The sequence below is a fragment of the Sceloporus occidentalis genome, unplaced genomic scaffold, assembly GCF_023333645.1.
Source record: "Sceloporus occidentalis isolate IW3139 unplaced genomic scaffold, rSceOcc1.0.p SCAF_5, whole genome shotgun sequence".
Taxonomy (NCBI): Eukaryota; Metazoa; Chordata; class Lepidosauria; order Squamata; family Phrynosomatidae; genus Sceloporus; species Sceloporus occidentalis.
The window spans coordinates 27,718,366-27,743,846 of record NW_028316985.1 but is presented as its reverse complement, the minus strand read 5'-3'; the positions used below and the strand labels follow the sequence as shown (position 1 = coordinate 27,743,846).

The 25,481-nt window shown below is 38.5% G+C and overlaps 1 protein-coding gene across 6 annotated transcripts; it reads left to right on the top strand.

Annotated features, from left to right (window-relative positions):
* The first annotated feature begins 4,819 nt into the window (after window positions 1–4,819).
* On the top strand, window positions 4,820–22,708 carry NFYB (nuclear transcription factor Y subunit beta). 6 transcript variants are annotated; one of them, XM_089528002.1, is made up of 8 exons: window positions 4,820–4,938; window positions 10,942–11,018; window positions 15,669–15,762; window positions 18,033–18,163; window positions 18,682–18,879; window positions 19,721–19,802; window positions 22,317–22,396; window positions 22,584–22,708. In XM_089528002.1, exons 3-8 carry the CDS (start codon window positions 15,669–15,671, stop codon window positions 22,614–22,616), a joined length of 618 nt encoding a protein of 205 aa, XP_089384128.1. In that variant the 5' UTR covers window positions 4,820–4,938; window positions 10,942–11,018; the 3' UTR covers window positions 22,617–22,708. The 6 variants fall into 6 exon arrangements, with proteins under 6 accessions (XP_089384128.1, XP_089384125.1, XP_089384127.1 ...); XM_089528001.1 differs by lacking the exon at window positions 4,820–4,938 and adding an exon at window positions 5,264–5,421; XM_089527999.1 differs by lacking the exon at window positions 10,942–11,018.
* The last annotated feature ends 2,773 nt before the right edge of the window (window positions 22,709–25,481 follow it).

The following is a 25,481-nucleotide window of genomic DNA, read 5'->3' as shown; positions in this document are numbered from 1 at the left end:
TCTCAGGTCAGCCGGGAAGCAACTGTTGAGAGTTCCAGACACAAAATATACTGTAACAGCTCAGAGGGCCTATTCCATCTCGGCCTCACAGCTCTGGAACTCTCTTCCTGGCGAGCTCCGCTCAGCCACCTCCCTTGACCAATTTAGGAAGGGGTTAAAAACCTTCCTTTTCAAACAAGCCTTCCCCCAGACAGTGTAATTACCTGTACTCCCCCTAACACATTGTACATGTAAGCTGAATCAGCTAGTTTGTACCTTTTTATCCTGTATTTTAACGTTGTGTATAATTATTTTAAATTCTGCTTTTAACTGTTTTTTATTGATGCTGTTGTTGCAATTGTATATTGCACTCTGCTTGTCACCCGCTTTGATCTATTGGAAAAGCGGGTTAGAAATAAATTATTATTATTATTATTATTATTATTATTATTATATTCATAGACTTAACTCTATGAAAGCTCATGCTGCCAAATTCTTTCTTTAATTTGTTACAATAGATAATACAGGATACATATGTTCTGCACTAAGGAAGAAGTAACAGAGTAGAATCAGAGAAAAAGGTATTAATAGTTTGCCTCTTTCAGGTATACATAGGACAGAAGAAAGAGAGACTGTTGTCTTTTATAACAGGCCCTGCAAGGAGGCAGAGGCCAATGGAAGCCATAAATTCAGAGTGTAAAGAAAAAGAAGCAGGTTTTTTATTATTTAATTCATTATTATTATAGTAGTTTGAGTGTTGAACTATGACTTTGAAGACCCTGGGTTCAATTGAGGCATGAAACCCATTGAGTAAGTTTGAGCAAGTCACATGCTCTCAGCCTCTGGGGAAGGCAATGGCAAACCTCCTCTGAACAACTCTTGCCAAGAAAACTCCATTATATTTTGCATTAGGGTTGGGAAGGACTTGAATGCACACGTCACAGACAGAGCACATATACACACTGTAAAACTGGAGGGGAAATGCACATGCAAGCATCTCAGGAGCAAAAATAAATAGACTGGCCTTGGGTACTAATCTGTTACTCCTTGACTGGTGTGAGGGAATGGGTGCACCTTGCTGCTGGGTTGCCTCAGGCGCAAAATATCTTGTGCCTGCCTTTTTTATATAGCAAGACTATCAATCAGGCCACACCTTTACTTGTTTTTATTGCATGTGGATGTTGCTCCACCACAAGAGTAGCTGAAGCCATCCTGGATCCCATAGGAAGAACCTTTTCACTTTCCTAATGAAATTAAAGTTTCCTGGTCTTTAAAATACTTTGCCTCCCACACACAGCAACAACAACAACAGCAACATGTTTAACACCTTTGCTTTTAAATTTGTTTAATTTTTGTTAAAAAAAAATACAATGTAGCTACATTTTAATGCTTTGTACTGTATTTAATTTGTACTGTTTTAAATTTTGTTTGCTCCCTTTGAGTCCCTATATCAGGAGAAAGATGGGATATAAATAAATGAAATAATAATTTTAATTGCTGTGTTTTATAATAATAATAATTAGTTTTATTTATATACCACTATTCCAAAGACCGTAGCGGTGAACAGCAAGTAAGCTAATTTGCCCCCAACAGTCTGGGTACTCATTTTAGTTTGCTGGTCTTGAACTCGCAACCTTGTGGTTTTGAGTGAATGGCTGCAGCACAGGCATTTAACCACTGCACCACCAGGGCTCCTTATATATGTTAGCCACCTTGGGTCACACTTTGAGAGAAAGGCGGGATAAAAATAAAATAAGTAAATAAATAAATAATTATTAATAATAATAATTTTGGATATTATTGTATTTGACTGGCCTTGGTTACTAATCTATTGCTAAACTCTAATCTCCTATTAAACTGTATTTATAGAGGGTTTTTAAATATTTTGAATAATAATAATAATACATGTGCCTTCAAGTAATTAATAATAATAATAATAATAATAACAATGTGTGCCTTCAAGTCATTTATTATTGCTGTTGTGTTTGTTGTTGTTGACTGGCATGGAGGGGGAAGACATTGTTTTATTTTATTATTATTAAATAATTGTTATTATTTGTTACTGTTATTAAACAATATTATCATCATTGGTCCAAAACACCCTGCAGAAATAATCCAGTTTGAGACTGCTTTAACTACCCTGTAATAATAATAATAATAATAATAATATTACAGAGCAGTTAAAGTGATCTCAAACAGGATTATTTCTGCAATGTGTTTTGGACAAATGATGATAATATACCTGCCTTCAAGTCTAATAATATTAATAATAATAATAATAACAATAATATGTCTGCCTTTAAGCTATATATAATACTTGTTATTATTAATAATAATAATTGCAGTACAGTTAAAGTGGTCTCAAACTGGATTATTTCTGCACTGTGTTTTGGACCAATGGTGATAATACATGAGTGTTCAAGTCATATACGAAGAAGAAGAAGAAGTGTGCTTTCGAGTCATATATAATAATAATAATAATAATAATAATACATTATTCAAATCATATATGTTTATTATTATTATTTTTGTTACAGGCCAGTTAAAGCGGTCACAAACTGGATTATTTCTACATTGTGTTTTGGACCAATGGTGATAATACGTGTGCCTTAAGTTAATAATAATAATAATAATAATAATAATACATGTGCCTTCAAATCATATATGGAGCCATGGTGGCGCAGTGGTTAAATGCCTGTGCTGCAGCCATTCACTCAAAACCACAAGGTTGCGAGTTCAAGACCAGCAAAAGGGCCCAAGCTCGACTCAGGCTTGCATCCTTCCGAGGTCGCTAAAATGAGTACCCAGACTGTTGGGGGCAAATTAGCTTACTTGCTAATTAGCTTACTTGCTGTTCACCACTATGGTCTTTGGAATAGTGGTATATAAATAAAACAAATTATTATTATTATTATTATATATAATTGTTGTTATTATTATACAGTATTATTTATTTATTTATTTATTTCAGGGCTGTTAAAGCAGTCTCAAACTGTTTTTGACCAATTATGATAATACTCGTGCCTTCAAGTCATATATTATAATTGTTGCTGTTGTTGTTGTTACTATTACTATTGCAGTATTCTTATTTATGGCCTGTCACAGAGGTGGGCAAGGCACAGATTGGGGCCGCTGGGTCCCCCAAGTATTGTCTTCTTCTTCCCCTTCCTCTTCCTCTTCTTCTTAAATAATAATAATAATTACAGGGCAGTTAAAGCAGCCTGAAACATGATTACCGTATTGCTGCAGTGTACTTTGGACCAATGATGATAATATGTGTGCCTTTGAGTCATATATTATAATTGTTCTTGTTGTTAGTTCTATTACTATTGCATTATTCTTATTTATGGCCTGTTGCAGAGGTGGGCAAGGCACAGGCCTTGCTGCTGGGCCAGCATTGTTTTCTTCTTCTTCTTAATTAATAATAATAATTATAAGGCAGTTAAAGCGGTCTGAAACATGATTATTTCTGCAGTGTACATTGGACCAAAGATGATAATACGTGTGCCTTCAAGTCATATGTAATAATAATAAAAATATAAGTATACCTTCATCTCATATATAATAATGACAACAATATGTGTGCCTTCAACTCATATATTATTATTATTATTATTATTACAGGGCAATTAAAGTGGTCTCAAACTAGATTATTTCTGCACTGTGTTTTGGACTAATGGTGATAATACATGTGCCTTCAAACCATATAATAATAATAGTAATAATAATAATGTGTGTGCCTTCAAGTCATATATTATTATTATTATTATTATTGGACTGTTCTCATGGTCTCAAATGTTTTTTGACCAATGCACATGCCTTCAAGTCATATAATAGTTGTTGTTACTATTACTATCCAAGTCATATATTATAATTGTTGTTGTTACTGTTATATACTATTCAAGACATATAATTGTTATTGTTTATTATTATTATTATTATTACAGGGCTGTTAAAGCAGTCTCAAACTGGTTTTGACCAATGATAATACATGTGCCTTCAAGTCATATATTATAATTGTTGTTGTTACTATTATTATAAAAGTCATATATTATAATTGTTGTTATAACTGTTCAAGTCATATATTATAATTGTTGTTGTGGTTGTTACTGTATTGTTTCTGCAGTGTACTTTGGACCAATGATACTATGCACGCCTAGAAGTCATATAGTTGTTGTTGTTGTTACAATTCAAGTCATATATTATAATCGTTGTTGTTGTTGCTACTGAAGTCATATAATTGTTGTTGTTATTGTATTGTCTCTGCAGTGTACTTTGGACCAATGATAACATATGTGCCTTGAAGTCACATAGTTGTTGTTGTTACTATTCAAGTCATATCTTATAATTGTTGTTGTTATTGTTACTATTACTATTCAAGTCATATGTTTGTGGTTTACTGTATTGTTTCTTCAATGTACTTTGGACCCATGATGCCTGCGAGTGATATAATTGTTGTTGTTGTTACTGTATTATCTGCTCAGTGTACTTTGGACCCATGACAATACGGGTGCTTTCAAGTCATGTAATAGTTGTTGTTGTTGTTACTATCCAGGCCATATATGATAACTGTTGTTGTGACTATCAGTATGGCCTGTGGCGGGGGCTGGGAAGGCCTGGGCCCCCTCAGGAAGCGAGCCAGCCGTCGGCCAACTACTCCCGCAGCGCCTCGGGGGCGACTAGGCCTCTGCCGGCGGTTGTTCCCTGGAGGCCCGAGGAGGAGGAGGCGGGAGCGGAGGGCGCGCGCGGGGCTGCGGGAAGAGCCCTGGCTGCTGCTCTCTCTCTTTCTCTCTCTGCTGCTCGGGGCGGGCGGGGCCGGGGCCTGGAGGCGTTGCGGAGGGAGGGGAGGCCTAGTGCGGGAAGCGGAGCTCCGCGCTGGGACTGGTTCCTTCGCAGCCATTTTCTGTCCAACCAAACACAGCCGATTTGCGGAGGGAGCCAACCAGGGCCGCAGTGGAGGTTTGTGCCTGGCTCCGGCCAATGATTGGTAACCGGGTTTCACTGCGGGCTCGAATGAAATGTCCGTCTCCCCTCCCCGGGCTCCGCCGATGCCTGCGCCGCCGCCGCCACGCCAAGGACTAGGGCGCCAGGAAGGAGAGGAGAAGGAAGGAAGGCAGGCAGGCAGGGAAGGAAGGAAGGAGCCAGGGCCAGGCCGGCTCGCTTTGTACTATGTCTCCCTGTCTCTATGGAGCACAGAGCGGCAGAGAGAGAGGCAGGCATTCTGGGGCCTCTGCGTTGCGCACAGAGAAGGGATAGAGATAAATATTGTTATTGTTATTGTTAGGAGGAGGGGGGTCGTCGTCCATGATGACAGGGGAGGCTGAGAGAGTGTGACCCCCTCCCCAGGGCGGCCCAGGCACGTCCTCCTTTCTCCCCCCTTCCTTTCCAGAAACGTCCTCCATTTTGAGCCTGGCTCAAAAGAAGCATGACTTTGATACTTAGGTTAGTGGTTTTTATATTTTATATTTGTTTTATATTGTATTTTATACTTTATTTTATATTTTAGGTTATTTTATATCTTATATTTAGGTATATATATATATATATTCTACATTTTATATATATATATATATATATATATATATACACACACATATATATATATTATTTTATATATATTATATATTTTATATTTTTATATTTAGGTTATATATATATATATATATATATAATTTTTATATTTAGGTTTGTGTTTTTTCCCCTTTCCCAAAAATGGCAGGGTGTCCTCCATTTTTCTATAACGCCCTCCATTTTGGGCATGGATAAAGAAGCATGAGTTTGATATTTAGGTTAGTGTTTTTTATATTTCATATTATTTTATATTTATTTTATATTTAGGTTATTTCATAGTTTTTATTTTGTTATTTTATATTTTATATTTTTATATTTAGGTTTTATGTTTTATATTTTTATGTATATATTATTTATTTTATTTATATTATATATTTTATATATTATGTTATATTTGGGTTAGTGTTTTTTGGCATTTCAAGAAAATGTCAGGATGTCCTCCATTTTCCAGAAATGCCCTCCATTTGACTCATGGCTAAAGAAGCATGAGTTTGATATTTAAGTCATTGGGGGGGTTGGCTTTCAAAATGTCCTCCATTTTTTGAGTGTCCTCCGTTTTTTTCTGGGCTGTTGCTAACAAGCATTACTTTATATTTAGGATAGTGGGTTTTGGCCTTTTTAAAAATGTCAGTCGCCTCCATTTTTCTTGAATGTCCTCCATTCTGGGCATGGCTAGGAAGCATGAGTTTGATATTTACCTTAGTGCTTTTGGCTTTTGTTTTGGAGTGTCCTCCATTTTTCTTCAGTGTCCTCTATTTCGGGCATGGCTAAGAAGCATTAATTAGTGTTTTTGGCTTTTATTTCAGAGTGTACTCCATTGTTTTTGAATGTCCTCCATTTTGGGCATGGCTAAAAAGCATTAGTTTATACTTACGTTAATCTTTCTGCTCTTATTTCTGAGTGTCCTCCATTTTTCTCGAATGTCTTCCATTTTGAGCATGACTAAGAAGCACAAACATTTCTATGGGCATTTTTAGCTTTTTTATTTTGGAATGGCCTCTTGTTGTTGTTTTTCTCACACGCCCTCCGTTTTGAGGTGCTTTGTCCTCCTTTGTGGTTAGGACATCTAGTCACCCTGCTCCCAGGCCTCTTAGTCACCTTTTCTCTCCCAAATTTCCTAGCCTGCAATATTTTTTTTTTGGGGGGGATGTGTTAGGCAGGAGATAGCGGGGACCCCATGGAGCCTCCTGGAGATGAGCAGCAGCACCCCTTTTCTTTCCAAGCCTCTTGGTCTGCCTCTCTGTTTTGTTATGCAGGCTAACACAGCTCTGTTTTTGAATTCTCTCTGCTTTGTTGTTGTTGTTGTCAACTCCCTTCTAGTGGACCCCATGAATATGAGAGAGAGAGAGAGACCACCAAGGGTGCGTTGACACTGGAGAAATAAATGCCGTTTAACATTACTTGAACTGCCATGACGCCACTCTACAAAATCCTAGGCATTGTCGTTTGGTGAGTCAGGGGAAGGCAGTGGCAAACCTCTGAACAAATCTTGCCAAGAAGACCCCCTTAGGGTCCTCATAAGTCAGGAACAACTTGAAGGCACACAACAGCAACAACAATGCATGCAAACTCTTTGGCAGAGAAGACTTAAAGGCCTTATGAAATTCCGTAGGGTGATGCTACAGCACTTAAATTGGGGTCAAAGCGCATTATTTCTGCAATGTAGACACGTCCCCATTCGCCCTGTCCTCAACTGCCCTGCTCAGCTCTTGCAGATTCATGGCAGTGGCTTCTCTGAATCTATTCACCTGGAATGTGGTCTTCCTCTTTTCTTAATGCACTCCACTTTACCAAGCATTATACAGTCATCCCTCCATATTTGCGGCTTTGATATTTGCGGATTTGATTATTCATGGATTTGATTAATATCTTCTCTCTAGGAATATCTAGGTCCTCCAGCACAACTCTATGGTTAACTTTAACTAAAAGTTGCCCTGAAAGGCCTAGAGATTCCTAGAGAGAATACTCTATTAGGCATTTTTAGCTTCTCCAGCACAGTTCTATGGTCAGTGTCTGTTGGACATCACAGAATTGACCTAGAGGACCTAGAGATTCCTAGAGAGGGGTCCTCTCAGTAAAAACATGGTGTTTTTGTTATTTGCTGTTTTTCCATATTCATGGGGGTCTTGTGCCCCTAACCCTAGCAAATATGGAGGGACAAGTGTAGTATTTTCTAGCAAGTCCTTTATTCTCATGATGTGGCCAAAATAGGACAATCTCATCTGAGTCATCTTTATTTCCAGGGATAGTGCAGGCCTGATCTGCTCTAGCATCCATCCATTGGTCATTTTAGCAGCCCATTGTATCCTCAGCACTTTTCTCAAATGAACTGATTTTCTTCCTATCGGCTTTCTTCACTTTCTAGCTTTCACAACCATACATAGAAATGGGAAATAGGATGGCATGGACAATCTTAACTTGAGTATTTAATATCTTTATGCTTCAGGATTTTGTCTACTTCCTTCATAGTTGTCCTTCCAAGTTCTAGTCTTCTTCTGATTTCTTGACTGCTCAGCGCTGATTGATGGAAAACCTTGGGCTATTTCAGTCTCTTCATAATTTACTTTTATGTAGATTGTCTTTGGTCATAATTTTTTACTTTCTTGATGTTCACCTGTAAACTTGCCCTAACCTCCTTCAATAATCTTTCCATATCTCCATGCAGAGAGATCTTGACATCTTTGAGACTAACTGAAACAAACTGGTAGCATGAGCTTTCGTAGATTTGAGACTACCTCTTCAGCATCTGAGGAAGTAGGCTCAACTCTATGAAAGCTCATGCTACCAGCTTCTCACTTTCACTTAGTCTCAAAGGTGCTACAAGATCTCTTTGCACACTGGTTTACCAGACTAACACAGCTGTCTTTCCATATCTCAGATATTTTCTGCTAGTTTTATGGTGTCATCTGCATATCTTAGATTGTTGATTGTTCTTCTTCCACTTCTGCCTCTCTATCTCCCCCTCCCCGCCATGAATAAAACCCCTTGCTTTCCCCTCCTCCCATGGTAGAATTGTGTCTATTTCTGTAGATGGGTTTCTGTCTGTTTCTGGGTAATCCCTTTCCATATCTTCCACCCCATCTCACTTTCCTGAAGCCTGGTTGATTCACTAATATTGTGGGAGCGGCCTGCCTAGTCTTTAGAAATCCAGTTGGTTGCGTGGGTGCTGTTCCTCTGTGATCTCCCCTCCTAGACGCCTTTTCTACAAGAATATGTTCAGTGGGTTGGGGAGTGTTTGAAGATTGGCTCGAAGAGTGGCTTCTCTCACCCACCCTCAATTGGAGGAGCTCCTGTTTTTGTCTTGCTTCACCTGATCTGGACACCTAGGAACATGAAAGTGGTTTAATGCTGGATGTCATTTCATGACCATGGGCGAGTGGGTGGTTTTTCTAGGACCTCACTCATTCAGACGTGACCCATTAACTCCTGACTTGTTATGGGTCTTACGTGTGTGGTCTTACTTCTCTGCTCTTCTTCCTAAATTGCATCCACACAACAGAAATAATCCAGTTTGACTCTATTTTAACTGTCTTAGCTCCATTTGATGGAATTCTAAGGATTGTAGTTTTGTGATGCAATTAGCCTTCTCTGTCAGAGAGGTCTGGTGGCACAACAAACTGTAAACCCCAGAATTCCATAACATTGAGCCATGTTCAGTTTTTCCGTGCTAAGTCTCCTTGTTCCTGTATAATAGAACTATCTTGAAGCCATGGGTATAGACAGGGTGTGTGTGGAAATCTTGAGAAAGCTGTCTTACAGGGTATGTACAAAACTGCAGATTGGCATTTTGTTGTAACTGCGGATTTGACCTTCCTCATTGGGAAATGCATGCACACAGTGAGTGGGTTTGTGTGAATCAAAAGTGTGAGGTTCCTAGCTCCCACTGAGGGCTTCTGTAGCTTTTGGAAAGGGAATGCTATTCATCTTGCGTTTGTCACATTTGAGCCACCAGTTGTTTGGTTCAGGCTAGACAAAAAGTATTTTGAGATATTTTTCAAAGCAGTTCAAGTTGTTGTGTGGATTTGCCCATTTAAAAATATTTATTTTGTTTTCTTGGGGAGCAACATGTGTTTCTCCTTTTAGATATATTTACATAAATTGCTTAAACAGTAACCTACAACAAATGAGCATATGCATCTGTTATCTTTTCATATAACTGAAACCGGAGAACATATCTTGTCCTTTATACAAATTTTATTGATCTATTAATTTCCTGAGAATGTCATCAGCTAGGTTGCATTAGTTAGGTTTAAAAGTTATGTGTGTATCTTTTTATTTAGGTAAGGAGGGGTTGTGAATGCCAGATGAATAAAAAACTTATTCAACTGTATTTTATTTTATATGCCACCTTTCTCCCAAACTGGACCCAGGGTGGGTTCAGGGTTTAATTTAAGGAAATATGAGAGTCTAGTGTGGTGTAGTGGTTTGAGCATTGGACTACAACTCTGGAGATCACGATTCAATTCTGATTCAAGCATAAAAACCCACTGGGTGACCTTGGGCAAGTCACACTTTCTCAGCCTCAAAGGATGGCAGTGCCAAACTCCCTCTGAAGAAATCTGCCAAGAAAACTGATACATTCACCTTTAGGGTTGCCGTAAATCAAAAGTGACTTGGAGGCACACAACAACAATTAAGTAGGTGTGCTGATGTTCAAGGTCTTGAAAGTACTTTTTATTTAAGGCTTGGGGCTGACCATGTCACACTTGCTGATTGGTAAATGTACCTATTATCTGACTTGCTGTATATTTCAGTAGTGTAGATGTACACAGTACTATTTGTAGGAACATTGAGTACACAGGACACTGCAAATTCTGTAACAGATATGGCAAGCATAACAAAAATACCAGTCAGTAAAATGCATAAGAAAGAATACATCTGAAGAAATTTTATTTTTTACATACCTAGCGTAGTTCTAGAGTGACTTATTGTGCAATTATATGCATGGCTACTCAGAAGCAAGTCCAATTTAAGTTGAGTTGGTCATGCACTAAGTATAGGATTGCAGCCCAAAAGACTAAATTAGATGAAGGAAATCTGATATGTGTTAGTAATATATGCTGAGTAGCTGTACTGTAACCAATCTAGCTCATTAAAATCTTGCTACAACTGGATGCATTTTCGATCAGATCTAGTCTTTTTTCAGAGCAGTAACCAAAATGAACCAAAAAGTAACAAAAAGGCAAGGAATTGCTGTAATGACTGTGTGTATTTTATAATTTGCATTTATCATGTTTGTTGGCGGTAATACATTGAGTTTGAGGTAAGGATCCAAAATGTCTAGGAAGCTGCTGAATGTAGGCAAACAAAATACTGCTGTATTGGTTACAAGAGATTTGATAGGAATTACCAAGTACAAAATAACATTTCAGCCCCTTCTCATTACCTTAGGTCACTACAGTCCAGCAACAATCCTTCCACTGTCTACAAATGATGTACCTTGATGTTTCTGACATGTGACTCTCAAGGTGAAAATTAGCTGCACAGTTGGTTCTTCGGGTCCACAAATTTGATAATCTGTGGATTGCCATATTATTAAATGAGGGTGACTTGAATGTGGACAGGATGAAGTGTGCATGTTCACATTGTCACTATTTAATAATGTGGGGTATAATCATTAGCATTTTTTGCATTCACAAGGGATCCTGAACAGAACTCCCATGGATCTGAAGGGCCAACTGTATTTTTCCTTTGCATTCTTCACCTGTATCATTTTACTGATGTAGGAATCAAATAGTAGGACTTTGTCTGCTACTTTATCTGATGGCTTTGAGTGGGTGTTTGAAGGTCTTCTGGTTCTCTTTTGGAGATTAAAATAATTGTTTTTTCAGAAAAGACCTGTTATCAGTGAGATCCTGGATTTCTAACAGCTCAGTAATGCAGGTCATTGTCATGTGCTGTATTCTCGAGGAATGTCACATCTGCCCTGTGTTGTTTTTCATGTTGCCTTGTCCGTGTGTGTGTGTGTGCAGAATAATTTTGTTGACACCAGACACTTGCATTAATTTTACCCAGACATATAATTATACATATAATGTGCATTACATAAATTTGGAGGTAATATATGGAATATTAATGCCAGTGTGGTATAGTGGTTTGAGCGTTGGACAGGACTACAACTTAAGGCCAAGGTTTGAATCACTGTTCAGCCATGGAAACTCACTGGGCGACCTAGGCAAGTCACATTCTCTCAGCCTCAGAGGAGAGCAAAGACAAAGTCCCTCTGAACAAATGTTGCCAAGATAGGATCTACAGGGTCGCCGTAATTCTGAAATGACTTAATGGCACACAACAGCAACAAATGTCAAATACCTGCATGATGGTGTTTATGCAAATATTTATAGTTCTAACTTTAGGTGACAGCAGTGCTGTGATTCTTGTAGTCTTAAATGTACATATAGAATTAAATAGCTTGATTGTTTTTTCATCTGTTAAACATGCCTCCTTGCAAGGATTGATCAGTAGGACTCTTGCATAAAACATTACTCCACCTCTTAATGGTTGGAGCTTTTTTTTTCTTTTGGAGTACAAGTTGCTTCTTTCAAAAAGCAGTCTTTGTTCAAGAACATGATGCTCCTAGTTGCCAGGTGTTTTCTTTCTCTTAGATTTTTTCTCTCTTTCCCCCTATTACCTCAACTGGTAACTTTTAATGTCAGAAATATTAGGTGAGTGAATTGTGATTTTTAGCTACATTGTAGTTTTCCAAGTTGAATGTTGCTGATAGCTTTGATCAAATTGTTGCCAGTTATTTATTCATTAACATTTGTATCTAGTCTTTGTGCCAATAAAAGTACTCAAAGCAGTAAGCTGTCTACAGCAAAAGATTTTGGCCGATATAGCTTAGTGTTATAAGAATAAATCTGGGCCGACAACTGGTTTGTGTGTTCACTGTCCTTTTCTAGTGCGATTGAGGAGAACTCCTCGTAGATTAACACCAGTGTAGCATATCATCCATGCTTTAGTATTAAGTTAACTGTGGTTAGTGAAAAGAAGTCAGCATAATAACATGTAGTTCAGTACTGACCTATTTTCACACTCCATAGTTTGACACAGCAAAATCAGAAATGGAAGCAAAAGCTTTTACACTACTAGTGAGAGTGTCAGAAAAAGAAGGCGAAATGTTCAAGCTGGCTGGATGCAAAGTTTGCTGTTGTATTGGGAAAGTTTGTTGTTGCATTTGCATCCAGGCCAACATCACTTGTATAACCATAACTAATTTTTAGAATCTTGGGGCTAGTCTGACAGCTGTAGGTGAGTACCATCATTATACATACATTTCTGAGCTTCCTATACACGCTGTGAACTATCAGAGCACAAATTACAGTATATATAGAGCTTTCTAGATAATGCCATCAAACAAGTAGATACATTGCCATCAAAAATAGCAAGGAGTCTTGTGGTTCCCTTTAAAATCTGGCATAAGCTTTTGTAAGGTACAGAATGGCCTAAATTCCCTAAAGACGCCAGATCCTGCCAGATTTTGGAAACTAAGCACAGTCAGCTCTGATTAATACCTGGATGGGAGCCCACTAATGAATGCCAGTTGCTGGAGGCTGTATTTCAGAGGAACAAACTGGCAAAACCACCTCTGAGGAGTCCTTGCCTAAGAAAACCCAATGAAGTTGTAGGCAACTTGAAGGCATGCACACACACACAAAAGCTACAAGGATTAAAAACAACAACACCTTCTTACCCTTAAAGATGCCACAAGATTTCTTGCTGTTGCAAGACACTTAACTACCCCTGGAAATCTAACAAATGAAGTGAATTGCCAGTAGATTCTCAAAACTTGGTGTTTGCTAGATGGTATCCTGTGTTCACATTTGGATTTTTAAGTACTTTGAAGATGAGATGCAGGCTTATTCTTATTCTTGGAGCTGTGCAAAAGTCAGTGCACTCTTAATTTTTACTAAGATTGTAGTTTTTATATTTAGATATTTTTGTAAAGCAATACCAGAGACACTTGTTACACAGCACCTAACACCACACTATGCACTTAAAAACATAAAAACATGCACCCACATGTATATATTTTTCTTTTCTCTTTACTGACCTTGCTCTGATATAAGTCAGTAGAGAATACCTGACCATGACATTTGAATACAGATGAATACAATGCCTATGGATTTCCCCCCTCCAAAATGGTCTCTTAAATAATAATAATAATAATAATAATAATAATAATACTTTTTATTTATATTTCCTTGCCTCTCCCTGTGTATCAAGGTGGGGTTACAGGCCGATTAAAGTTAAAAGTGAGCCACTATAGAATAGCACCATATAACTGTAGCTATTTGTGATAGGAAAATGGAAAGTTTGACAGTGACTTTTAGAAGGTAAACTTACTCAAAAAGATAATTAAAGGCTTAAAGTTTGGGTAGAATAAATTATTTGAAACACGCTGATCATATAAATCTTAACACTGAAACAGAAATAGAACTTTCCAAATTAAATGTCTGTGGTACAGAGCTCTCAGTGTTGGATTCTAGGATAGGAGTTGTCATACTGCCAGCAATGATACAGGGGAGCAAATTAAAGTTATGGTTTGTAGGACATGAGAACTTGCATGGTGTGGCTGGGTCCTCTTATACCAAATCCCATTTGTTAAACTTCATAACATAATTCAGAACGTGTCACTATTCTTACTTATAAAACTGGCACTACAGATTTTATTTTGACCTGATGCTTATTATGAAGCAGAGCAAAAGCATGAAAGAGATAATCTGAACAAGTCAATATTTAACAGAAATAAACAGAGCATTGTTATTGTGAGGAATTTTTGGTGATTTCATAGAAGCATTATACAGAACATAGTACTCACAGAAGTAGTTCTTTGTGTAATTATTAGGTAGATCATTCCAATCTTACCCCAGATTTAAGTTTAACCTTTGGTGTGTATTTGAACCACCTTTGCATGTGTGATGTGAAGACTTTCATTGCCTTTTTCTTTTGGGGAGAGCTTTAGAAGAAGAAACAAAATAGATTTCTTTTTTTCACAGATAGGAAGTAGCCTTCCCCAAACAGGTATCCACCAGATATCTTGACTGCACTGCCCATCATCTGCCAGCATCACCATCAAATTTGGCAGACATCTGGTTGAATTTGTTATTGTGTCTTCAGGTTGTTTGGTGAACCCTATCACAGGGTTTTCTTGGCAAGATCTGTTCAGACAAGGTTTGCCTTTGCTTTCCTCGAAGGCTGAAGAATGTGACATGCCCAAGGTCACCCTGTTGTTTTCCATGGCCGAGTGGGGATTCAAACCCTGGTCTCCAGAATCATAGTCCACTGCTGAAACCAATTACATCACTCTGGCTCATCTGATTGAATAAGGCTTTATAAAGTAGCATTTCCCAAGCTGGTACCCTCCAGAGATATTGGTCTACTATACCCATCATCTTCAGCCAGCATAGCAAGCACATCTAGAGTTCACAAGATTGAGTAAGACATAAAAAATATTATTTTGGGTGATAAATTGATGTCAGATTTATATTAAATGAATGCATGAACAACAGAAGTTTTTCCCTGAACAGGCTACTTAATGATAGGCAGCCAGGATCAATCAAAGTTTAGGGGTGGGTGGGTTGTAATACTCTTTATGTATTTAAAGCTAATTTAATTACTTGGATCAGAAATAAATATTTACTCAGGTTTTTAGGAATGATGGCAGAGATATTGCACCATCCGCATAGTCAGAATTGACAGCCCCCCCCCCCCCCCCCGTCTTCGCAGACTGGCAGTGCCCTGACGAAAATGTTTCTTCAGCTCTGGAGATGGGCTAATGGAAAATTATGTCCATAGCATGTGTTCAATCACAGGGTGCCTTGAGAACAGGCAGCTGGGGTGACGCCTGGAATCTGCCTCAACTGCTTGTCCCAAGGCAACTCTGTAAACGAGTATTTTGAGGATGTCATTTTCCAGTACAATGATCTCCAGTGCCTCAGAAGTTCTTTGGTTGGGGCCACTGCCAGGCTACACAGATAGGCCTTTAGAGTCATGTTCAGTTCTTTGTGACCATAAACATGAATTCCCAGCAACTCTGATATTGTGACTTCTGAACAGGATGCAGACCAGTATGTAATAAAAAGTGGATTATTTAAAATACCCTTTGTTTATTCCAGATGGATGGTGATAATTCTACAACAGATGCTTCTCAGTTGGGAATAGCTGGAGATTACATTGGTGGTAGTCACTATGTGATACAACCTCATGAGGGTAAGTGCTGGACCAATGAGAGGTCACTCGGGTATATCTGGTGGTGTCCTTTTGCCAGCAGAATTTATATTGCTGGTGGAGCAAAATCCTCCTGTTTCTCTGTCTTATGTTATCATCTGCTCAGGAGATTTGATTTTTGGAAGGAAGCCTTTTTACTACTTTTGATTCATTTCAAAAGCCACATTGACATCTTGGATTTGATGGGATTGACCTAAATTTCCCCTTTCATCTTTTCTCTGGTATTAGCATATGTACACACACAACACAGTGTACTTCTCCAGATACTTGTGGCATGTTCATTTCCCCTCATAGCCCTTTGGCCTATGACCATCTACATCCTACCTTATACTCCTTGCTTGCTTCTGCACCATCTGAGTTTGATTGATCAGAAGCATTTATCCATTTAGGAATGATTCATTTCAGACTGGATGCTCCCCAGCTCCACTCTGTTTATACTTAAAGAATTTTATGAGTTCTTCCATTAAGTATCCATTGCTGGTGTTAAAAGTACTTAGAACAAAAACATTTTTGAACTACCATTTTGTTCAAGTAAACATTTAAATAGATCTGCAGAATTTAATACGTTAAACTAAGTTAGATGCTGTGGTGGTTTTTGATAAATTGCCAGATTTTTGATGTCCCACTTTTGTAGCGGTGCTCTCTGGTTTTGTTGAACTTGAAATGAGCTTAACATTTATGGTTAGAAGCGCTATACTCTTAACTGATTATGGGATTTCTTTAAAATAGAAAGCTGCCTTTCTATAAAACTATGGGCACATGGTGACCTTCCTTATATAGCTGAACTGCAACTCTCATCAGTCATAGCCAGTGGCAAAGGATGATGAGATGTGCAGTCCAACGCCATCTGGAGACCCAGGTGTTTGCCATCCTTGCTATAAAAATGTGCATACTGAATGTTTAAGTAGTTTTAATAGTTATAAATTCTCACAAAGGCACCGGAGGTGATTTGCTATAAAGTGAAAAAACAACAGCAACCCTGAATTATCAGTCTAAAACAACAATACTGTATCTACTCATGTTTAAGTCTAGAAATTTAGGTTAAAAATTGACCCAAAAAACCTGGGTCGACTTATCCATGGGTCAATGTAAGTACTGTATTTTAACTCTCGTGTGTGTGTGTGTGTGGTGAAATGCAAGAGTTTAATCTGCCTTGGAAGCATTGACCCCTGTCTAGTCTCTTATCCATCCAGCCTTTAGTATGAGCAGAAATAGTTATGCCTGCTGGAATTTTGTTAAGTTCTTTGACATTGTTTTCCTTTGGTTCATCTACTTCAGATCCTTTGTTTCATGCCCCTAGGTTTTACCCTTGACTTATCCATATCAAAATCCATAATTTTGGCCCCAAAACTTGCCCACGACTTATATATGAGGTTGACTTATAGTTGAGTATATATGGTAGTCAAAATAATACAGCTGTCTGATAAAATACTTGGTCATATATTGTCATTAGAACTATTACCTCTGGGCCTTGCAGATCTTTAAACAAGCACTGTATCTATGAAAAGAATGTCTTAAACATTCTTTAATATTGGTATCAGGTCGGAGAAATCTGCCTTCATACTTAAAAGAGCTCAAATGTTAAGTATAATTATGAGAGAATTTTTAGGCGTTTTTAATAGCAGTTTTATTATGGTCAAATTCTCGGGGCCTAGATCAGATAGTGTACTGCCATATACAACATCAGCACAATCTAGGATTTTTCTTTCCTGCTGCAGCCTTCATGTGTAAACCCCATGTATTTTTGTGGGATTAAAAATCTGATCCAGGAGGCTATATTTTTATTTTTATTTTTTTAAAATAAAATTTTAGTTGAAATGAAAAAGCAAGAATTACATGCCTCAATTATTTCCTTGATACATAGAAATTACATATACAAAATTAAAAATAAAAGGAGCATAATAACATAAATGAAGCAGAAAATGGGGGAAAGAAGAAAGAGGAAAAAGAAAAGAAAAAAGAGAAGGAAAGAGGGAAAAGGAAAGAAAGAAAGAGAGAAAGAAAGAAAGAGAAAAAGAAAGAAAAAAGAAATAGAAAATAGGTTGTAGATAAAAAGGATAGAGGAGGCTATATTTTTAGAATGCACAGAAGATTGCAGAAGAAAGAGTGTATTACTGGTTGTAGTGAAAGCTGTGAAATACAGCAGAAGTAGACCATTGGCTCCTTGACAGACTTGATAATATAGGAATATAGATATGGCTGTCAAGTGGTTCCAATGTAGGCTGTTAATACTTCTCTCTGTGTGTTCTTAGATACAGAAGACAGCATGAATGACCATGAAGACACAAATGGCTCTAAAGAAAGTTTCAGAGAACAGGATATTTATCTTCCAATTGCAAATGTGGCGAGGATAATGAAAAATGCCATACCTCAAACAGGAAAGGTAATATCATGAAAGAAAGCTTTGCTGACATTCCTCAGTTCATTTACAAGGCCATGAAGCTTGGTGGGTTTTTTTTAGAAGACATGTTTGTATTTTGTTCAAAGGTGTTTTAAAGCCAGATATTGTGAAAATTTCTTCAAATGGTGTCACACTGGAAACAAGAAGTGCACCATGTTCTCTGTTCTTCTGCATCTCTGTATTAACCAAAATATAATGTTTATTTTATTCCTCTCAAGGGAGGTGTACAGGTTTTCAGTGACAAAATGCATGCTGCTCTTAAAATAAGAAGTAGCTTGTTTTGTAAATTGGTAATACGGAGGTGGGGGGACTCCAAACTTTGTGGACTTTATTTATTCAGGTTTTATGAGATTAATTGTCCATAATGTTTAATTGTGTTAAAGTTTAATTAATTTTGTTAATGTTTAATTTTGTTGCCAGTCTTGGTTCTATTTATTTGAGTGTTAATTCAGATTGTATTGAGAAATATTATTGATTTACTACATGTAAATATATTTTAGATTGCTAAAGATGCAAAAGAATGTGTACAGGAGTGTGTAAGCGAATTCATCAGCTTTATAACGTCAGAAGCAAGTGAGAGATGTCACCAAGAAAAGCGAAAGACTATAAATGGGGAGGATATTCTCTTTGCCATGTCTACCTTGGGATTTGACAGCTATGTTGAACCTTTGAAGTTATATCTACAGAAGTTCAGAGAGGTTTGTTATCTCTTTTATCCCTGCAGAATGCCATTTGCAATGATTTGCAGAATTTTATGTTACAGCTGACTTGTAATGTGTCTCTAACACAGTAAGGTGGTTGAATATCCATGAGGTGCAGGATGGGAAGAATAGTTTCAGAACATTATTAATTTTTAGTGTTCTGTAAAAATGGTCATTTGAATTTATCTAACTGGTTACATCCTTTAAGCATCTAACCTTGCCTTTCCCAGCCTGGCCTTCCAGCTGTGTTGGTCTAAAATTCCCATAATCTACAGCCATCATAGCTAATAGCAATGCTGGATAGCATTGATGAGAACTGTAGCACAGCACAGCTGGAAGGCAGTCTGTTGAAGAAAACTGACATGATCTATTTCTCATTTGTAGTAAATAAAAATATTTCTTTGAATGGGATGCAGTGCCTTGAGAAACCAACTTGCATTTACAGTAGACCCTCCCAGGTCATGGGGGATCTGTTCTGGACACACACACACACACACACACACACACACGTGAAAATTGCGACTCGCAAATATTCAAATCCCGTTGAAAATAATGGGGCATGCTCTTGAGGAGCAAGTGTGGGGCTACGTGCCGCCATTTTGTCCCTCCCTGCTTGTCCCTCCCGCAGAGAGCAGGATTGCAGACTCCAAGTCCACAAAAATGGAGGGACAGCTGTACAAACTTTCTGTTCTTACATGTGCCTTGCTTCTATAATAGAGGTATAACATTTGAAATACTGCTTAAATGTTACATGGATACTCCCAATATATACAGTTTGATTTTAGACAGTTGCAAGTGATTGTATTTGCATGAAAATCATTGTGTATTCTTTCTTAAGGCCATGAAAGGAGAAAAGGGTATTGGAGGGACAGTTACCACAGCAGATGGGCTCAGTGAGGAGCTCACAGAAGAAGCATTTAGTAAGTAGTATTAGAATTACTTAACACCTGTGCTTGGAATGAGTTTGTTAATTTATTTGAACCATACCTAGTATTTGTGAGCAGTGGTATCTATCGCTGGAGGAGTGTGGGAGTACAGACCAAACTAGGTGACATCTCAGAGAGTGGAGAATGCCCAGTGGAGTGCACAGTCACTCACTGACTGTCTCAAGACCCCCTCATCCATCTCCCTTCACCAACATGGTGCCTCTTTTGTCCACCCACTGCAGCAGCTGGTGGGGGTGAATGGCTGCTGCTACCCAGTGGCCCCTTGTATGTCTGGCAGGGCTGCTGGGTGGGCTAGGAAAGGGTGGTGGTGGCAGTAGTGGTGGCCACAGACTCCTTTCCTTCTGTGGACCATCACTGCTGCCACCACCTTCAGCACCTCCTTTTCATGGTTTGCCAGGCAGCCTAGCCACACCCAGAGGCCATAGCAGACGGATGGCAGAGGGGGCAGCCAGGGGAGTGCCAGGTAGCTGGTCCAGGACAGAGAGGGCAGGAGTGGGAGGGAAGGATGACGACCACCCTTCTGTACCTGCTGCCACATACAGTATCCTTCTGCTCCCTTCCCTCCTGCTGTCTCCCCAGAGTGGATTATCAAGACTGAAGGAGGGAGAGGGGTAGGACTCAGCATCTGGCATTACCTGCCAGGGAGGGGCATTTGGTGCATCAGGCTGGGTAGAACTGTTGCAAGAGTGCTGGCAGCAGTGGCAGTCTCACCTTTGGCACCCCTTCCTCCCCTCTTCTGCAGGGCCAGGGGGATCAGTGGGGGTCCCAGTTCAGGCGTCCTCTCGTCCCTGTCTTTGCTCTAGGTGGGGAGAGGCAACCAAGACTGGATCCCTCCCTCCACTGGAAACTTCTGCACTGGAGTGACACCAGGCATAGTGATGCCACTGTTTGTGAGACAGGTTTACAACAATACATTTTGAAACCTATACTTTTTTTTCAATATTTTCAAGCTGTGGGTGGTTGAAACCGTGGGTCAAGAATTTGTGGATATGGAGGACCAATTGTATTTGCTTTCTGCATATAGTAAAATGCTTTTCAGTGCCTACAAATAAAAACTGATGGTTTACAGTTAGTGGAGTTGAGAAAAGCAGTACTTGGAGTAGGAATAATCTAAAAAAGCTCAAACTGCTTCAAAGCTGTCTTAGCTGTAACTCAGGCAATACTTAAGAGCATGAAAGAGCCATGTTGGATCAGGCCAAAGGTCTATTGAGTTTGTCAACACAGTGGCCAGTGATTTGTCTGTGGGAAGCTCAACAGCTGGACACAAGTACAAATTGTACTCTTCATTTCCCATTCCCTGGCACATTCGCTCTGATACTGAAAGTGTCACAGCCATGCTGACTAGTCACTCTTGAACCAGTTGGACAGTGTTTTTTTATAGTTGACCTAAAGTAATACTGCATCATGTTAGGTATTTATCTGAAGCATTTAGGATTGGACCCAGATTTAGGTGTATGCAGCTTGGCTTGAGCAGATTTCCCCCTTTTTCCTTTGGCAATCTCATCTCCCTATATTGTACAGAGAATCAAGAGACTGCTGAATGAGTTAACTGCTGAACAGAGAAACATGAGGATTCCTGGAAACTCAGTAGAAACATGTTCTGTGAATGGAGCTCTAATCATGGAAGAGATTCCAGCTCACTTCCCTCTGTGGTACAGCCTGTCCCATTCAATTGGATCTGTGGCCTTCCTATATAGCATTTTCACCAGGTTGGAGGTACTACCTGGGGGAAGAGGGTGTGTAATAGCCAGCCCAGTTATACATATTTGAATCTGGAGCAAATTCATACTACATTTGCTTGGTGAGGACACGAGAGAGAGAGCCTCCTTGGTGGCTGCTCCCACCCTCTGGAATGTACATATTATGTGACAGATTTGTTGTGCTGGACAGGGCTCGTGCAGCTGAACAGGGTGCATGTTTGTGTATCCAAGAGTATTTAGCAAACACAAACACAACTAGTCTGTGAAGGAGCAAGGTCTCTGTTTGCTTACAAGAAAGCATTGGACATGGTGAAACATCTATTCCTGTTGAGGTGAATTTTGTATGGCAAAATAGCTATGCTGTGTAGCAGGCTGAAAATGCTAATTTGTAATGTGAGGTTGAGATCTCAGCAGCGAAAGCAGCTACTGTGATGATTAGTCTTATTCTTAGCTGAAAGCTAAAATGCAAGTTAACTTCATAGTTTTGATTAGATGTGTTACACATTTTCTTATAATCTTTTTGCTTTCTGAATTAGGTGGTGTTCCTGTTTGTTTACTATTGGATCAAAGTTTCTTGTCTTCACATGAGTCTGTTAACTAACATCTGGTATCTCTGTGTTACTTTTTTTAAAATGTGGTGCACAAGAGAATAGATTGATTTGGTGTTATTTAACTGGTGGTGTAATAATCATATGCTGGACATAATTTTTTGTTTAATGTTGAACATGTTAAATGGTATCAGTGTATAATGGGTGCCTTGACTGGATTGTTCTCTTTTCTTTCTTAGCTAACCAGTTGCCAGCAGGTTTAATAACTACAGATGGCCAACAGCAAAATGTTATGGTTTATACAACATCTTATCAACAGGTACAGCAACTATCAATTCTGTTTCAATTAACATTTAAATAGTCCCACTTCCCTCAGCCACAATTCAGAAGTACTGAACTAGAGAAACAGTTCGAAGTCATCATTTTGCTAGTTGGGTGCTCTGTGAAATATGTGTGGATCTGAAGTAATTTATTGAATTGATCTGACTTTATTTTGCATTTCCTAGATCTCTGGAGTTCAGCAGATTCAGTTTTCATGATGGAAGAAAGCTTTGGATCTGAGAACATGAGAAATATGGTCAATGAACTAGCGAATGCTAAAGGAGAGGAAACTTTAGTTTGAAATGACTGGTAAAACAGAGAAAATGTCACTTTGTATATTCAATAGCTGTAATGTAGCTGCCTGAGGCTTGATTAATTGAGATGTGAACTCTGACTCAAATCTTTTTTCATGAATGATTTTAAAAGAAATTCGATTTTAAAGGTATTAAAATATTTTTGTTTTGTACAAGAGTTTGTTGCTCTATATAACTCCTGTATGCATTGTATATTGCAATTTACTACTGTCAGAGATTTGTAGACAGTTTCTTATTTTCATATTGAATCATGTTACTTTTGTAATTCAAGTAAACAGCTGGGTTTAATTCTTGTTTACCCTTTGAATAAAACATAAGGGGTACAGTTCATTTTGAATGCAAGTTGCCTTTATTATAAAAAATTGAGATGACCTTTTGTTTTGTAACTGTCTTGCATGACTAAGTTACGTTAACTATTTATTAATATTTTAACTTGGAAAGGGAATTCCTCAAGCGCCAGCAGTTCAAAAGCTCCCAGTGTTTTTAATGTAAAGATAGAATTCATGTGAACCCAAAAGTAACCAGTCTTTAGAACTTAGAATTAGAATCTTGGGACATAATCTACGAAGAGCTACTTTGCACAGGATAAATAAGAAAGGGGAGTATGACAAACTGACTAGTTGTGTGCAAGGCTAATTCTCTAGATTGTTTGGTGTCCAGTAACAGTGTTAACTGTACTTTGTAGTGCAGACTCTGTTTTGCAACAACCAGAAGTATGTAGTAGCATTTTTGTTGATCCCATTGGCTTAGAGACATTTGCCTCACTGCTTTTGAAATAAAACCCTTTTTATTTATGATCTCTCTTTAAAGAAGCCAGCTTCTCTTTGCTCCTTTTTTTTGGTAAATTCTTTTCATTTGGAATAAGGTCCACTTACATTTAAATAATCATTGTGGATTGACAAATGATGAAAACATCTGCGCAATGGGTGAAAACGTAAACATGTCTGAATGGATCTGAAATGGGAGGCTTGAGTTTTGACATGGCTGTTTCCTGTCTTTGCAATAAACTAATCTACCTAAATAATCATACTTAATTTTGTAGATGGACAGGTTGTTCCAAAGACAATCAATGTCAGTTTATTATTACCTAGGATGAGAGTATTGTGGCAGTACAGAATTGTACTATTGGTTTTCAAATGACAGCTCTTGTCATCATCATCAGATTAGTTCACAGTATTTGCATGACACGAGATGACCTGCTGTAGATAAAAACTGTAGATAAAGATGGTGCTTCTGGCTTCTGAAAAGCCATAATCTGGACATCAAGATTTGGGAAATGAAAAAAACAAACAGATGTGTAACTGTTCTTTGTTTCCCTCCCCTCATGGAAACTTTGATCTGCCATTCTGCTTCTTCATAGTGGCCCTTTAGTAAAAGTAATTGCTAAATTTATATGGCCTTTGTGAGCTATTTATTCAAGTTAAACATGACTTCTGGTCTGATTCCTCAGGCTTGTAGTTGTACATGCTGTCGGCCATGGGTGCTTTAACAGTAGAACTTGTGCTTATAAGTCTCATCACAGGCTTGCTACCACGTCAATAATTTATAGTGCAAAAATGATCAATTATGCATATGAACATTGTCTGCAAGTCAGGTAGTCTGCACATGCCTGTGTCTTTCTGTGCTGGGAACCAGCTTCCACTCTGAACTGTAGCAGCACGAATATCCTTTATCTTGCAATGAGCCAGTAAGTGGAGAGAGACTGCTGCAAATGGACCAAGGCCAGCAGCCAGATGTAATTCATCTCAGACCAGATTTCTGGTTTTCAATGGCTTTTTGCCACGGTAGCTGATGTCAACATACTTATCTCTAAATAATCATTCTCAGTGGTGTATTCCCTAATCTGAAACTGAGTATTTTACTTTTATTCACCCCTTGCCTTAAGCAACCCATGGATAGTCATGAGTGGAATGATGTGTCATGACAGGCTGAAAAGCTGTTTGCCTGGAAACCTGGCAAGCAAACTGCCAACTTAATTACTGAAATAGGTGGTTAAAGTACACTGGCTCTTTGTGCTTTGTTTATCAGAATTGACTCCTGAGGCACCTATGCATGGAACTATCTTGAGTTGTACTTGTTATTCAGGAAGAACTTTCTCAGCTTAACCATTTTAACTCTAGTATACAGTACTTGAAGTTCTCTTAACAATGGGAGTTTTATACTGAGCTACTGCACATAACTTGGTCCAGACCCCAACAGGATGAAATTCAAGCTAGGTGAAAATAATGATCTTGCAACAAAACTATAAAACATCTCCACACAAAACTATTCCATAGCCATGGCCTCCTACAACTTCAGATTTATTTCTGTAGCTGAGCATTACCATCTCATGCTACATGCTATAGCTGCCCCTATTACTCTGCTAGTACTTATTTGTAATGTGACCAGAAGGAATAATACTTTTGACAGGCTCATGTAAAAGTAATTACAGTTGTCCCTCCATATTTGCTAGGGTTAGGGGAACAAGACCCCCATGAATATGGAAAAACCGCAAATAACAAAAACACTGTTTTTACCTGAGAGGACACCTCTCTAGGAATCTCTAGGTCCTCCAGTGCAACTCTGTGGTCAATGTCCAACATACACTGACCATAGAATGGCACTGGAGTAGCTACAAATGGTCTTTCAGTGCAACTTTTAGTTAAAGTTGACCACAGAGTTGCACTGGAGGACCTAGACAGTCCTAGAGAGAACATATTAATGAAATCCGTGAATAATCAGATCTGCAAATATGGAGGGATGACTGTATATCCCAGTCAGTAGAGAGAT